This window comes from Mesocricetus auratus, unplaced genomic scaffold, assembly GCF_017639785.1.
Source record: "Mesocricetus auratus isolate SY011 unplaced genomic scaffold, BCM_Maur_2.0 Super-Scaffold_100009, whole genome shotgun sequence".
Lineage (NCBI taxonomy): Eukaryota > Metazoa > Chordata > Mammalia > Rodentia > Cricetidae > Mesocricetus > Mesocricetus auratus.
The window spans coordinates 57185086-57199419 of NW_024429193.1; the positions used below are offsets into that span (position 1 = coordinate 57185086).

Below are 14334 nucleotides of genomic sequence, written 5' to 3' on the forward strand. Positions count from 1 at the left end.
AGAATCTGAGCTTAGAACCAGGATCCTGTGTAACTGATGTATTCATTGCACCAAACAGAAATAATAACACAGGGCTGGAGAGATGGCTCAGTGGCTAAGAGCACTGGCTGCTCTTTCAGAGGTCCTTAGTTCAACTCCCAGCAAGCACATGGTGGCTCACAACTGTCTGTAATGAGACCTGATGCCCTCTCTGGCATGCAAATATACAAGCAGACAGAGTACTTATTTACATAAGTAAATACAGAAAAAAATAATAACACAATAAGAGTAACTCTCGGTTTTCATATATGTACTTTCTGCATTAAATAATTAGAAAATGTTCCGCAAATGTGCATATATATGTAAACTTTAAACATCAGCATGACTGACACAGTTACACTTCCAATACATATTGCTATTTGTTGTCATTTGCATTGGGCTATGATTATCCTTTAATTTCTTTTTATTTATTCAGTGCTAAGCTCCCAGGAAACAAAGGCAATAAATTCCTTCAGCAATTTCTACAGTAGTAATGGGTCAAGGAAAAGTAATAAAATGTACATTTCCCAGGATTTTAAGAGTTCGAATAGGGTCTGTTCAAAATGAGGTCATAGATGGGGGTGGGAAGGCAGCCTGAGGTGCAAACATCTGTAAAGAAGCAGGACCTCACAAGACAGAGACACTGCTAGGTGTGTGCTGGGCCCAGTTCTTGCCTCTGACCCTGCCCTCGAGTTCAGCGGCTATGAATAGAGGTTTTGAATGCTAAGCTGTCTTCTGATCTATCTTGTTGACAAGCCTTTTGCCTGTTACTAAGTCATCCTTTTAGCATTCTCATATCCCTGCCAGATCAAGATCTCAGCTTAGCGGGCTAGACACGGAAAACAGTTCCTAGCGCTTTCCATCAGGCTCAAGCAGGGACAGAGGGCAGGCAGTTTTCATCCCAATTCAGTTCACCAGTGATACATTCCTTTTCCCAATCTTTATTTTTCAGATACTTAGTTTTTCTGATTATTTCTGGGAAGTGCCTGGAACACAAAGTATGAATAGTTTGCATTTCCTTTCAATTCACAAGTGCCCTACAGCCTTTGTTGGCCTTTTTCATTTAGGCATCAAACATATCCAACTGGAAATCACCGATCTCTGATTTCCGAACATGTGATATTAATATAATATAATTTCAAGAGCTCCATGAAAGCACCTAATTTTAGCTCTAATTTTTTTTTGACCTTAGGTTGGTACTATTGCAATGTTCCACAAGTGCAGTAAAATTTCCCTCATTCTGATGGTGTAAAGGGTGGGTCAAGTATTGCCCAAGGTACATTAGGAAGTGTTAATATTTTCAAAACAAAAGCTGGGGGCAGCAATGGAATCTTGTAGCTAAATGGGCTTCATGTTTCGTTTGAAACTGGCTCTCTGGTCTCACAAGTCAGAAATCGAGGCCTCACTAGCCACTATGAAACAATTTTAAAACTTTCTTTCAACATTAATATGTCTGCTTTTATATCCCTATTTCAACATTAATACTAAAGCCAGAACTGAAATTTAAGCCTCCTGCTTTAAGTGAGCCCCTCCCTCTTCCCACCAGAATCCCGGGGCATACGTAGAATGGAATATGGAGACATGTGTACCGCCTTTGAGAAGAATCACAGACCACTTCTTATTTTGGTTTCTGAACCCTCTGGCCCTTTTGTCTTGAAGCCATATTACTCTGACATTTTCTCTATACCCCTAAATTTCAAACTAAACGTTTTTGGGTTTTGTTTTGTTTTGTTTTCTCTCTAAATGTTCTGTAGCTACAGTCCTTCTGGGCTGTACTATTACTAACAGCAAAAACAACCAATCAAACGACTGATGAAGCTTCTGAATTGAAAAATGTTGAATTCGGGGAGAGTGTTGCTGTGTATAGTCATCAGCCCAAAATGCTTTGCCCCTTCCCGCTGAGAAGACCAGTTATGTTTTTAGGACACACCCAAGCTACCTAACTGCAGGCTTAGGTCCAGGCCATGCCATGCGGGTCTGGCCGGTCTGGTGCCCAGGTTTGCCTAGGACTGACTTCCCTTTACCCACTAAGGCTGAGCTCACCAGAGAGCCTCCCTGCTGATTTGATTTCTAGTGGTCCCTTCCCAGCCTGCTTTGTAAAGCTGAGTAGGTTCCCTTTTACGAAAGTCACTACTTATGTGGGCATGGTCTTAGCTGGGAACAGCTGGAGGACAGTCATTTTCGGCCTCTCTGTCCGCAGGGGGCGATGCAACGGTTCTGAAAGAACTCTACCGTAGGCAATACAACCAACAGCATGATTTTCTTCCTTTTTAACAGACTGGCTACAATATTTACTGACCCTAGAATCACCCATTTGGAAATGGTTAAGATTAAAAGTTCTTCAGGCCGAGGGACTCTTGGTTTCTAATTGCTAATGTTTGAAGTCAGTTTGATTCCTCGGAAATTTGTTCAGCTTGATGAAAGCAAAACTCAAACTCCCCTCAGGGCGTGAGGTGTAAGATCTTTGGGTTCCGTTGTTTTTCTTTCGTTGTTTGGGGGCAGTCTGATTGTTTTGAGGGATGGCTTCTCCCAATCCTTGCCGGGTTCCCCCAGAGTCCTTTCATTTCTCCCGTGGGTAGTCAGAGAGACAACACCCATGGCCCATCACTCGGGTTTCTGGACTCCACAGTTTCAGGAATTCAGAGCTGCTCCCCCTTACCCAACCCTCCACACCCCACCCCCGGCGCCTGCAGCCCCAGCCCGCAGGCCAGGATTGGAGCTCAGCTGAGGTGGATTCACCACAACAGAGTGCACCCAGCCTAGAGCTACACAGGGGACAGGGCTGCGATCTCCACCTCTCCGCATGATGATTGACTAGTCCAGTATGACCTACGTGGCCATTGCACTTGTGAAGATCACCCGAACTGCCTTAGATATGGGTTCATAGGGAAGGATTCAGTCCAGTTCCTTCCCTGGTGAAATGCCAGCTGAAATTTCTTGAGAGGCTGGAAAAACTGCGATTTCCCCTGTGATGGGGAGGCTGGGGTGGCGATGCGAGGAACCCAGAAGCAGAGATCAAGATTAGCTGTCCCCGATCCTCTAGGAGAGGCCTTTTCCTTATGCTAGAGGAACAAGTAACAGCAGAGAAAACTGCAGCTAAGCGATTCAGGAAATTTGTTCATCTGGTCAGAAGTACACAGACGCTCCCAGGTTCCCACTAGTATAAGGACCTCTAAGGATAAGGACCTTTGGGGAGGAGTTTATTTTCAGATTTTTGTTTCTTTGTTTTGTTTTGTTGAGACAATGTCTCATTAGACAGCCCTGGTTGGCCAGGAACTCACATAGGTCCGACTGCCTCTGCCTGCTGATTACTGAAAGGCTAACATCCCGGTACTGACACATCCAGGAGTTTGTTGGTTTGCTTGTTTTCTTAAGGTCTCATCCTACAAAGTATATTGCAGTTTTCTGCAGCCATCTCATCTAAGCCTTGACAACTATGTGGGAATAAAAAGAAAGAAAAGAAGAAAGAGGAGGAAGGAGAGAGAAAGAGAGAAGAGAAAGAAAAAAAGAAATAGAAGACAATTAGGGGATTCATTTCTACATGTGTTTCATATGTTCCTAAAGTAATTTCCCCAATTTGCAATGCTTATCTCAACTCTATAAAGAATAATTATTATTCAGACTTCTCCTATTCCACTTATTTCCTACTTGGGTAGGGGAGTGGAATTACTCTTTAGAATTGAAAGTAACATTCTGTCCATTCAAACTAAAAATGGCATTACAAAATTAAATGAGTGGGAGAGAAAACTTGCTGCCTGTGCCTGGTGTTGTTTTTAATCACATTTATACAATTTGATTTTCTGATATTTCTCTTGGAACTTGTTCAAAATCATTGGATGGAGTCTAAGAAATAAATGAAAATAGTATCTAGAAATTTCAAATCTCAAATTCTCTAGAACTTAAAGTATAGATAAAATTGATAGACCTTTTCTTTCCCAGTCTGTTCAACTGTCTATAGTCCCCCCACACACCCACACACACACAGAGAGACACAGACACACACACACACACAAGTACACACACACACACACACACACACAGGGTGGGAGGAGAAGCATCTCTCACTGACATTATCTATATCCCATCAATCAGGGGTTATTCTGAGGTTTGCTGTGGTGTTCACATGCATAAACTTGTGCTTTTTTATAACACCTTTATGAAGGCAGAGCTGTATAGTAGTTTGTTTATTTGTTTTAAATGCAGAATCCATGTAGAGGCTGCCTGTTTTCACTTCTGATATCAAAAGCACCTTAGCAGTTTGTACTCAACAAAACACACAGTCTCTAAGAAAGGCCATTAATGGTGCTGAACAAAACATTGATTAGTCCCCTCCAGTTGCTTAAATTCCCCACCTCTCCCATTTCGCAGCCGGTCCTCCCCACTAAGACTCATTTTCCACCCGGATGCTTGGAGCAAGGGCCTCACTTAAATTAACTAATGATTATCTTTCCCCAAAGAAGTGTAAACAGACCTGATTTATAAATTTGCTAATTGCTGTTCCCAGTGCAGACCCAGGGAGTATGTCAATCCTGCGCATATAAAATTCCAGGCTTACCAGGAACCAGAAAAGACAGAATCAAAATAAAGCCTGTGTGTGAGAGAGGGCAATGAGATTCCATGGTCAACAGTTGCCTGTTTCGCCCTTCTTTTGCAAAAAGTCAAAATTTAAGCCTTAGATGGGTGGGTGATCCAATAATATCCATGGAACTGGTTTGGCTTGTGAAAGTAAGAAAGAACCAGCTATACTTCCAGGCTACTCTCTGTAAAGATGGAGAAAGGAAAGTAACATACTTAGACACACATTTTTAAAGTAACTCCATTTGTTCTACATACAAGAACAGAGTTCTGCTGGGGTCCGTGATTAAAATCAGCAAAGAATTTGTCTCTCATATTAATATGGCTTTTTTTATGGGTCTGAAATAGTTGGCATTTTCATGAAAACAATGAATGCCATAGGGTAGGCTTGAACAAACAGCAGTTTGGGCTGAACTGGACTGCATTTATTTTGTCTTTCTGCATTTGTCTAGTTTGATGGGTGCGATTAAAGATGAGGGGTGCACGTTAGGTTTGTGGCCACATGCAAAGAAACTGTCCAGAGGAACGGGGAACACACGTCTCTAATATTCTGAGTTTTGTTGGATTGACCCTCAGACTGGGCACCTCAGAGTATTCTTCACTCGCTCCATACAGGCTGTATTTATTAAAGATATTTTACATCAATAATTTTCTTTCATATTTAAAATTTTACAGCTTTGGAGGTCATTGATATAAGGACGCATGAGGTGTAAGAAAAACATCGTGGGGTCTATGTCCGTTTAATTTCTGCCTGAATTCCACTCCCAGAAATTTAATTCCCCCTCCTTGCGTAAACATCACCCTATTGACTATTCTTTCTGGGAATTTCATCTACAAAATCAGTAAACCCAAAGTGGCTAGCTGTTAACTCCAAAGCATTGTTCAACGAGAAATGTAAGAAATCTGGCGATGGGGAATCCAGGGGAAACTGAATTCAGAATTTCAAGGCCCCTAGGTTGTACGCGCGGATTTGCATAGGGAAGGAAGCCTTTGTCCGTCCTCAGGTTTGATCTGGGCGGGGGAGGGGTGGGGTCAGAGATGACCGGCGGACTGAGAGTGAGAGATGTTTGTGTGCCTCCTCTGAACCCCATGGAAGCCTAGTGAATATATTGTGTGCAAACCAGCTGGTCAGCCCTGAGCCTAGTGGACTGGTTTCGGAAGCTTGAGAATGGAAGGGGTAACTACTAAGGCATTAACCACCTCAAGGTCTACTTGGCTGCCCGTGACAGGAAGCTCTGACCATCTAAGTTTCCCCATTCCCTGGCCTCGCAGCTGCCTAGCAGTTAGCTATTGTTATTTAGGATTTTACAGAGCATCCCCATAACCAATTCCTGTTGCAGAGGAGCGAATAATCGGGCGTGCTCTCCCAACTCCGCGCGTCCAGAGACGCTGGTCTTAGCCACTGTCTGACCCGCGTTGGAAAAAACACTCTTGGCCCTCATTCTCCAGTGAACAACCATCCTCTCCAACCAATTAAATTCGGTCCTTACCTCCTCCTTTGCTTCTTCACAAAAGATCACTTACCAAAGGGGTAGCCTCTGAGGAAGGCCATTTGGACAGCAAACTTCCCAAGGCCCACTTGTATCGTGCTGGCGGCACCCTGGATGCCCGCTTATGAGTCCGGGCAGCGAAAGCAGCTCAGCACCGAGGAGTTACAGTCCCATACGCAGGCCTCTACCCCAGACAGACCCTCAGCAGCGGCTTGGGGCTCTGCACACCATCTAAACCCGGCTTGGGGCTTGGCTGGTTCTTGACATTAATTTTCTCTCCGCTGACATCCAACTCATCCCTCTGTAACCGTTTCTTAAACGTCAGCGGAGAGTCACTCCCTCCTTTCACCCCACAGGGAAATAGGGTGGGTAACGTCAGAACTGAAATCTCAGTTTTGCTCTGAGCAGACAAATAATACACCGGGAGATTAATTAATATGACCAGTTGGTGTGAGTGGTAGCTCGGAGGTAACAAGGAACAAAGTACTCTAGGGCAAAGAAGGTTTCCGCTTGGACTTGTCCCCTGTCTGGTTTGTGTGCGTGGAAGCAAACGAAAATGTTAAGAAATTCTACTTATCCATCCACGTGTGCGCGGAGTGTCTATCCGGCCCAATGTGCTTGAGTGGGCCTGCTTTTATCTACCCACCCGCGAGGGATGCCACCTTTCTAGGCCGGTAGAACCCGGGCTGGTCGCAAGGCCTTGGGCCGGCAGGCTGAAAAGGGAGAAATTCCTTCCCAGAAGGTTTAAATTATTTCGCTCCACAGGAGACCGGGCCTTGGCCGCACTCCGTTGAAGATTCGGGCGGGAAATGTCCAAGCCAGACGTAGGGACTAAGTAAGGCCAGTGGAGCTGCGGACGTGTCCGAGCGCAGAGGGCGCCGCCGCGCGCCCGAAATACATTTCCAAGGCCGCAGCCATAGCAACTGTTCAAACGACCCTGGGTAAAGTTTCTTCGGTTGAGCTCAGCCCGAGGCCAGGGCCTTGAGCCTCCCTCCTGTTGGTGGCCTCTAAGCCTTAACTGCGTCTCCAAAAGACAGGGAGTGCCTGAGCGAGTGCCAACAGGAGACTAAGACAGGAGTCTGCACCGAAGCCCCGCAGGCCTAGGGATTTGAGAGACTACAAGGCTTCGGTGGAAGTTTTTGAATTAAATATTGTGTCCTCTGTCTGACCAGTCAGTTCCCTGCAGAGAAAGGCCTTAGCTGGCTGTTCCACCACAGCTACAGGTTGGTGCCCCAAGTTTCGGGTGCTCAGGCGCCAACTAAAGCCAACTTTGTCCAGACCCGGAAAGAAAATCGGGTCGGGAAAAAGCAAACGGTCGGCGAGTCTCTGAATTAAAGTTTGCTTTACAGTTCAACTTTACCAGTTCAGCTTGATCCCTGAGTTGTCTGGGGGTCCTGTTGATTTCAGGATAGGGCAGGGTTGACGGAAAATAGTTGAATTTGTCAAAGGGAAGATGGTGAGAGGCACGGACACAGCTACTTTGGCCTGATGAGCATTTAAACACGGTCCAGGCCGGAGGCAATTTTGGTTTTATTTTGTATTTTTTCCCTTTGCCTAAGACTAGCGACCAACACACTACCTCTCCCACCCTAATAGAGAAAAGACAAATTGTGAAACCCAGTAGGAGAAAAACACCTCTCTGTACAATTTTTCTATATGTGTCTCTAAACATGACCTTTGTGGGGGGTCAGGAAACTATACTAGAGAAGGAAAATCAGGGGCTTGAAGGCTCCTGATTTCTGCCCAGAGTTTCTACAATTGGATTCAGAGTGGGCAGCTATGACACCTGGGCTCAGCATGTCTCCTAGGGCCCCTTTTCCAGAAGGCTGATTTCTTATTCCAAGTTCAGGGCAGAAGAAAGCCTTTAACCCGTTCCCAGAGCTCCGAGCTGAGGGTCCTGTCTGCCCAAGGCCATGCTGGGTTACCCAGTGCTCTTAGTTTTAGATCCCTGCTCCTGGAACCTTGCCTATAGATACATTTCATTGTTTTCTAACCCCAATGTAACGTTTTGCCTTTTTAAAACAAGTGATAAAATAATGAGAGGGACAAACTCAACTGTGTTGCAGAGGTTAGCTCTATATCACATCTTCCATCACATCTTTGTCAAGCAGGGACTACTAAACAAAATTCTGAAGACTGGCCCTCCATGTTCATGTGTCTGTGTCTGGAATATTCTCCTTTCTGACCCCCTCCCTTTGCTCCCCTCGTGTCCAGCTGAGAAAGAAGGCAGAAGAGGAAAGCTGTGAACTATGTCCACGTTTTTGACCCCACATGTTGGCCCTTTTGAACATAAGACCCCAGACACACTGCCAGAAACCTAGATTCTCCCCAGAGAAAAGCTCCCTTGACATCAGTCTTGCTAAGTCCAATTTCTCCCTTCTCCCCTGTGAGGGAAATGATATAACAGTGACTCCCAAATCGAAAGTTGTCAAAAGGTCTGCAAGACATTCGACTAACTGTACGGATGCCTTAGCAAAATTCTCAAGACAGATCAATTCAGAGAGGAAACGCGCTGGGGGGGGGGCGCACACTAGTCATGGGTCCCATCCTATATTGCCCACGCAGCAGTCCGAGTGGACCTGCCCTCTCTCCCAAAGAGAGAAAGTCGTGGATGGACGAAATAAATCTCCTTTTAATTTTCTTTTCATCGACTAATAAAAATAATTCCCCAGCACTAAACCGAAATTCCGTAACGGGCCGCAAGAACACGGAGAATTCATAAAACTCTGTCTCCTCGGGTCTCTGGCTAATCGCGTTATTATTAGCCTCGGGAGCGTGGAAACTGAACTGTCAGTGCCGAAGGAGAAAATGTAAGCGACAGCTGTCCCTCTTCGGGCCTTGGCCAGCTTTTAGGCCAGGATCCCCAGGCTCTAGAGCCTATTACTGGCTGTGCCCATCCCTGTGTGGGCGGCTGCCCGAATCTACCTCCTCCCCCAAGTCTCAGGACCTGGGGTCTACTCCTGGATCCTTGCTGTTACGCTGGGCCGTCTTCTGTATGGTTTTAGAAGTCTAGATTGAAAATACAATTTGCTGAAACTACTCTAAAGCCGCTAAACCAAGTTGTGAGTGTTGTGTTTGCGTGCGTGCCTACGGGATTTTGACAACAGCTGTTCCCCCGGGCTGTTTTTGCACTGTTGAAATCTTGGCACTTAATGCAAAATGCGAGGCTGTTTTCCCTCTCCTAGGGTTCTGTTAAAATACACACATTGACACCCGCATTGTTATGTGCATATTACACATGTATAGTGTGGATAGACCCAAGACAAATTAATTGAAACATCCACCCACCCAAATACAGAGATGTAGGCACTGTATAAAGACTGAAGTCTCAGGATACAGTGTCCAATATGTCTCCAGCGAGGCAGAAAGAAAGTTATATTCCACCATCTAAAACTGGGTTGGAGGAAAACTAAATGAGAAAAACGGGGCATTTCCGTAACTGCAGAATAGGCTTCACCCGCCAACGCTCGGGAGCTCTCATAAGCAAGTCTCAGATCCCCTGGGCTCTTTCTCCAGTGTCTTTGACTGGGCTCTTCCAAGCCCAGGGACCCACAGCCCTTCAGAGTGGGTGCCTCAAACTGCTGCTTGCTCTCTGCTACGAGAGAAGGGGATGAACGCAAATAGGCCTGCTTGAAATTGGCGATTAGAATGCAAGGCTCGGGCCAGCCCCCCAAATTGGTTCCGGCGAATTTAGGGAGGCTCAAGGCATTTATGCCAAGAAAAAGAAACCCACGTCGGAGCGTCGGAGCGAGGCCGGGAGTCATCGGGCAGGGTCTCCCTCCACACGCGGGGTTACCATTTGGTTCATTCTCCACCCGCCTCCCGTTGTCCGATCCCACACACTCACCCGGGTGGGGCTCCAGGCCGTGTGTCGCCGGGTCGTCTGTGTCTCCGAGTGGGCCTGCGGGACTCAGCGCCTCCATGGACAGGTCCAGCCCCTTCTCCTCCCAGTCTCGCAGCTTCCGCTTTTTATTTGAGCCGATCAAGGCTTCAACGGAGAAGGCATGTGCTCGGGAGCTCAGGGCGACTGCAGATCTTCTCCTTTCACTCATTTTAGCCGCCCGCACCCGGGTCCCCTCTCGCCCGCGCTACTGAGCTGGCAGCCCCGCGGCCGCACGCTCGGAGCGCCTGCCGGGCCCGGCCCTGGAGAGGCGGCGGCGCCGGGGCCGAAGCAGGGGCGGCGGCTCCGCGGGTGACCTGAGCCCTCCCTCCGTGTCCTCCCCCGCCCTGGACCGCCGGATCAGACTGGTGCCCCCAGCTGCCCCAGCCTCTAGGAACAAGCGCCCGGAACGCCGCCCGCTCGCTGCATGAGCGCTGAGTCCAGTTTCCCACCCACCCGGGCAGGCGCTCACAAGCCTTGCAGACAGGACTTCATCTTTCTTTTTCCTTCTTCTTTCTTTCTCTCTTATCTTTCTTTTTTTTTATAAAAAAAATTCTCTCGCCCTCTCTCCTCCCTCTTCCTTTTTTTCTCCTCCCTCTCCCCCCTTCCCCTCTCGGTCTTCCCGTCCTTCCCCGATCCAAACTTCTGGGAAACTTTTCCCCCCTTAATTCCTCCCTTCCCGAGGAACAGGGGGTAGGCAGTGAGCTCCTGTCCGAGGGGTGAGGGAGAAGGGAGGGGGAGGAAGAAAAAAGACAGAGGGGAGGGAAAGCCAGCCCCCAACCAATGGCAAGAGGGGAACAGGAGAAACCTCGAGAGCCCTGGCCAATGAGGAGAAAGGAGAGACTGAGGCTCGGGCCAAGGCTGAACGCTGACCATCCCCGGGTTGCTTCTCTGCCAACTTTAACCCCTGGCTTCCCGGTGCCCTACTGGTTTCTCGGGGGGGGGGGAGGAGGGCAGTCGGAACAGCTGAAAGTCAAACCCTGATCTTTGTCTTTATAAATTAGACCAAACTACAAATCTAGATTATGACTACCTTCCAAATTCTCAATGTCTGACTGACCTGGCTACTCATAGTCAATTTAGATGCAAATCCGGAAAGTTGGTGCTGTGACAACATACTAACCCCCCCATCCCCAACACAAAGGCAGAGTAGCTTTCTGATCATGCCACTCTTGTCCCCCAGGGGTTTTGAGAAATGCGCAAATTTCTCCACACAGGTTCCTGTTCTGTTCCAAATTAATGTTTTCTAAGCGGGTCTGGTTAAGGCAAAACGAAACAATCAAAAAAAAAAAAAGTTCTATTGCCATCCTAAGGCTTATAAGTGAACCTTTCAAGGCTTTACCCTCCTCCTGCCCTACCTGATGAAGGGAAAAGAAGGGCCACTGAGACCTGAGAGACTAGCTTGGGGCGCTGAGTTTACCGCGGGTTCTGCAAGCTTACCCCGCTGGACCGGTCCGCACTACACAAATAGGAACGTTCGTTGCGCGAGCACACTCTGAGCTGCGCTTCGCCTATTCCGGGCTCTTATTCTAGAGAACCCAATGCGGGTGCAGCTAAGAATTGTGATGGCTGAGAAGTCTTCCAATTTCTTTCAAATCCCCTCACCTCCAGAACTTGCTCTCATCTCTTAGTGTCTTCCCTTCGCGCAACCCCACCCCAAATCTTTCAAGACAGCTCATTCACCACGGATACCCAAGAAATTAAAATCCAAATTCCCCACCATCCCTACTGTTCACTGGTTCACAGGTTATTTACCCGCTTAAGGCCTCGAGCACAGACTTATATCGAGCAAGCACCAAGTCCGCCAGCCAAATAAATAAATAAATAAATAGCAGTCTCATATTTCGGGGGCAGAGGCCTAAAAGCCTCATTTCCCCGTTGGAAAGTCCTGGTCAAAATAATTCTATCCTGGGGCTATGAAGCTGGAAAAGGCTGAAAGCTTAGCACCAAGTAGGAGGCCCAGCAAAGAATCTAGCCAGGCACTGAGCAAAGTATGAAAAATTAGGCTTAGATGAAAGGGTGCAGGGCATTTGAGTAGCTCCAGAGAACCAGTTATCAGACATAAGAAGTGAAGGAAGGCTGGGCCACCTCTGAAAGGCCACACTCCCCTGCCTGCCCCTAGGACCAAGGAAATGTAGTTCCTGCCAGTTGAGAGCCTCTGCTGCTGGAAACAACAACCATGAGGTGAATGAGAATTGGCCTTTTGGGTGGTTAAGTTTACAGTTCATTTCTAAAATTTCTCTTCGGTTGTGCTCCAGCCTGGACAAGAGCAAGCTGGTGGCAGGGCAAATTGAGAAAGCCCTGATGGGTGTGTTTCCATTGGTCCTGGACCCCAGGACCTTCCTGGAGTCTTCTTGTCTGGCTTGGAAGTCCCCAGGCAGCAAGGAGAAGAATTTGCCTGGTCTGGAAAGCCCTGCACTCCTGTGATTGGTCCTGCAGATTCTGTGCAGAGAAGCAAGTGTCAAGGGTGCCCTTACCAACCAGCATTTCTAGCAGGCACTGTGGCTGAAAGTGACCACAGACAAGGCAAACCAGGAACCCTGCAAATCCCTCCCCCGGCAGCTTATGTCTTACTCTGGGGCTTCTGGTCTCATAGGGCCTCTCAGAACCCCTCGGGGCCTCCCCCAACCCTATGGCTAGGAGCCAGGCTTAGTGAGAAAGGGGTGTGTCACCCTCTAGACCTTCCCAGTTCTTTTCCTCCACTCCATTGTCACCCATCTCTCTTTGAAAGCCTCTTTCTATTCTTTGAAAGGCCTGGTTTGGACAGAGAAATGGATGTGTCATGTAGGGCAGATACCTCCTGTGAACCCCCATTAGTTCTGTCCTGGCCCCCTCCCACTGCCTTGAGCCTTGGACCTGTGAGTTGGCTCAGTCATTAGGAAGCTGCTGCTTGCCACCATCAGCCCCAGCAATCTGTGTTTGATCCCTGGGACCCACACTGTGAAGGGAGAGTGCCAAAGTCTGCTAAGTTGTCCTCTGACCTCCACATGTGCACCATAGCATGTGCATGTATGAGTACGTGTGTGCGAGTGCGCGCATTCATACAAAGTCCACATAAAAAATAGTGAAGCATGAGCCCACCCATATGGCAGGCCACAGACAAAATATCCCAAAAGCAAAGAAGTAGTAACAGTGCCTTCAAGGCATTCCTCTGCATCTCAGTCCACAGCTGATGTTCAGCAGGGTCCTCTATGAGTTACTGTGCCTCCTCTTCAAGCTGCAACAACCCTATCCCATATTCGCTCATATTCATTCTAGTCACAAATAAAGCCACAAAAACTAATCCTATGAAAGTCAAGGCAAGCAGATTTGGAACCAACAAGAAAATTGAAGTTTCCACAAAATAACTGGGAGGGGCTATAACGTTCTGTGCTCCCATTGGAGTTAATCTAATCCACCCACCTAAGGAGGTGCACTCCTTAGTGTAAAAATCTATGTTGATGGGGGAAGTGTGGGGGGAGTGAAACAAGGTGGTTTAATATGTTTGAGTCGGGTAGGTACTGAACAGTTAACTGGGGTGGAGAGGGTGTTGTGGGAGTTAACTAATTTGGACATGGGGTGCTGTTTTCCTTGTATTGATTGCTCAAAGGGCTTCAAAAACCATCTTCTGTTACTTTGTTTTCTTTTTTAACTTTTAGGGGAAGGAGTGGGGTCCCCAGTTTTGTGACTGGCATCTAGGCATTCTCCAGGCATCCCAGCCCCAGGCTCCACCTTGTGACTGAGCAGACTCTACAGGTTATAATTCCACCTCAGGTCTATTTCAGACCCAAAAGCAAGCTAGAGGGACTGGCCCAGCTCCTGCTTGAGCAAGAAAGAAGAAAGGGTGTTAACCCCTGAAAACCCAGAGGACATTCCCCAGGAGTCACTGAATACCAGAAGGGACATGCGTGGAAATGAAGTCTAGGCCTAGCCTTGACAGAGGACAGACACCAGCAAAGAAAGGGCAGCACAACACATACTGCCCTCTTCAAACTGGCCCAGCCAGGTCACCAAAGTTTCAAAGGTAAAAACAGAGTTCAGCGGCAACAGGACAAGAATCACAAAGAAAAGCAGGCATTCTGAGAAATGGAGCCCGCATCCACAATGCCCGAGCACATTTCTCTTCCTCCGGTTATAGTACCCTAAACACCCCCCCCCTTAAATCGCCTTCTACTAATGCTTCGGTGCTGAGGTGACCCACCAGCCGGCTTTGATTTCAGGGAATTTCGAGTGAGTAATTGAAAACAAAGTTAAGAACAACTGGCCAGCAGGACAAGTTAGGCTTCCCCTAAACACGTGGGAAGGACATTCTGTGCGGGCAGGGGGATTGTAATGAACTTGGCCATCAGGGAGGTGTAAAATATTATGAGGCGACTATGGGGTGGGAAAAAA

General features: G+C 47.6%; 1 protein-coding gene across 2 annotated transcripts in view; it reads right to left on the reverse strand.

Annotated features, from left to right (window-relative positions):
* Positions 1–14334, reverse strand: part of Tbx15 (T-box transcription factor 15) — a 115173-nt gene that overhangs the window by 92533 nt on the left and 8306 nt on the right. Inside the window, exon 1 of one of the 2 annotated variants that reach the window (XM_005087733.4) lies at positions 9931–10691. The exons of the other annotated variant lie outside the window; for it this stretch is intronic. Within the exon in view, the coding sequence (XP_005087790.1) occupies positions 9931–10135 (205 nt within the window). The 5' untranslated portion in view covers positions 10136–10691. Of the gene's footprint in view, positions 1–9930; positions 10692–14334 lie in introns of those variants that run through there. 2 annotated transcript variants of the gene reach the window in all.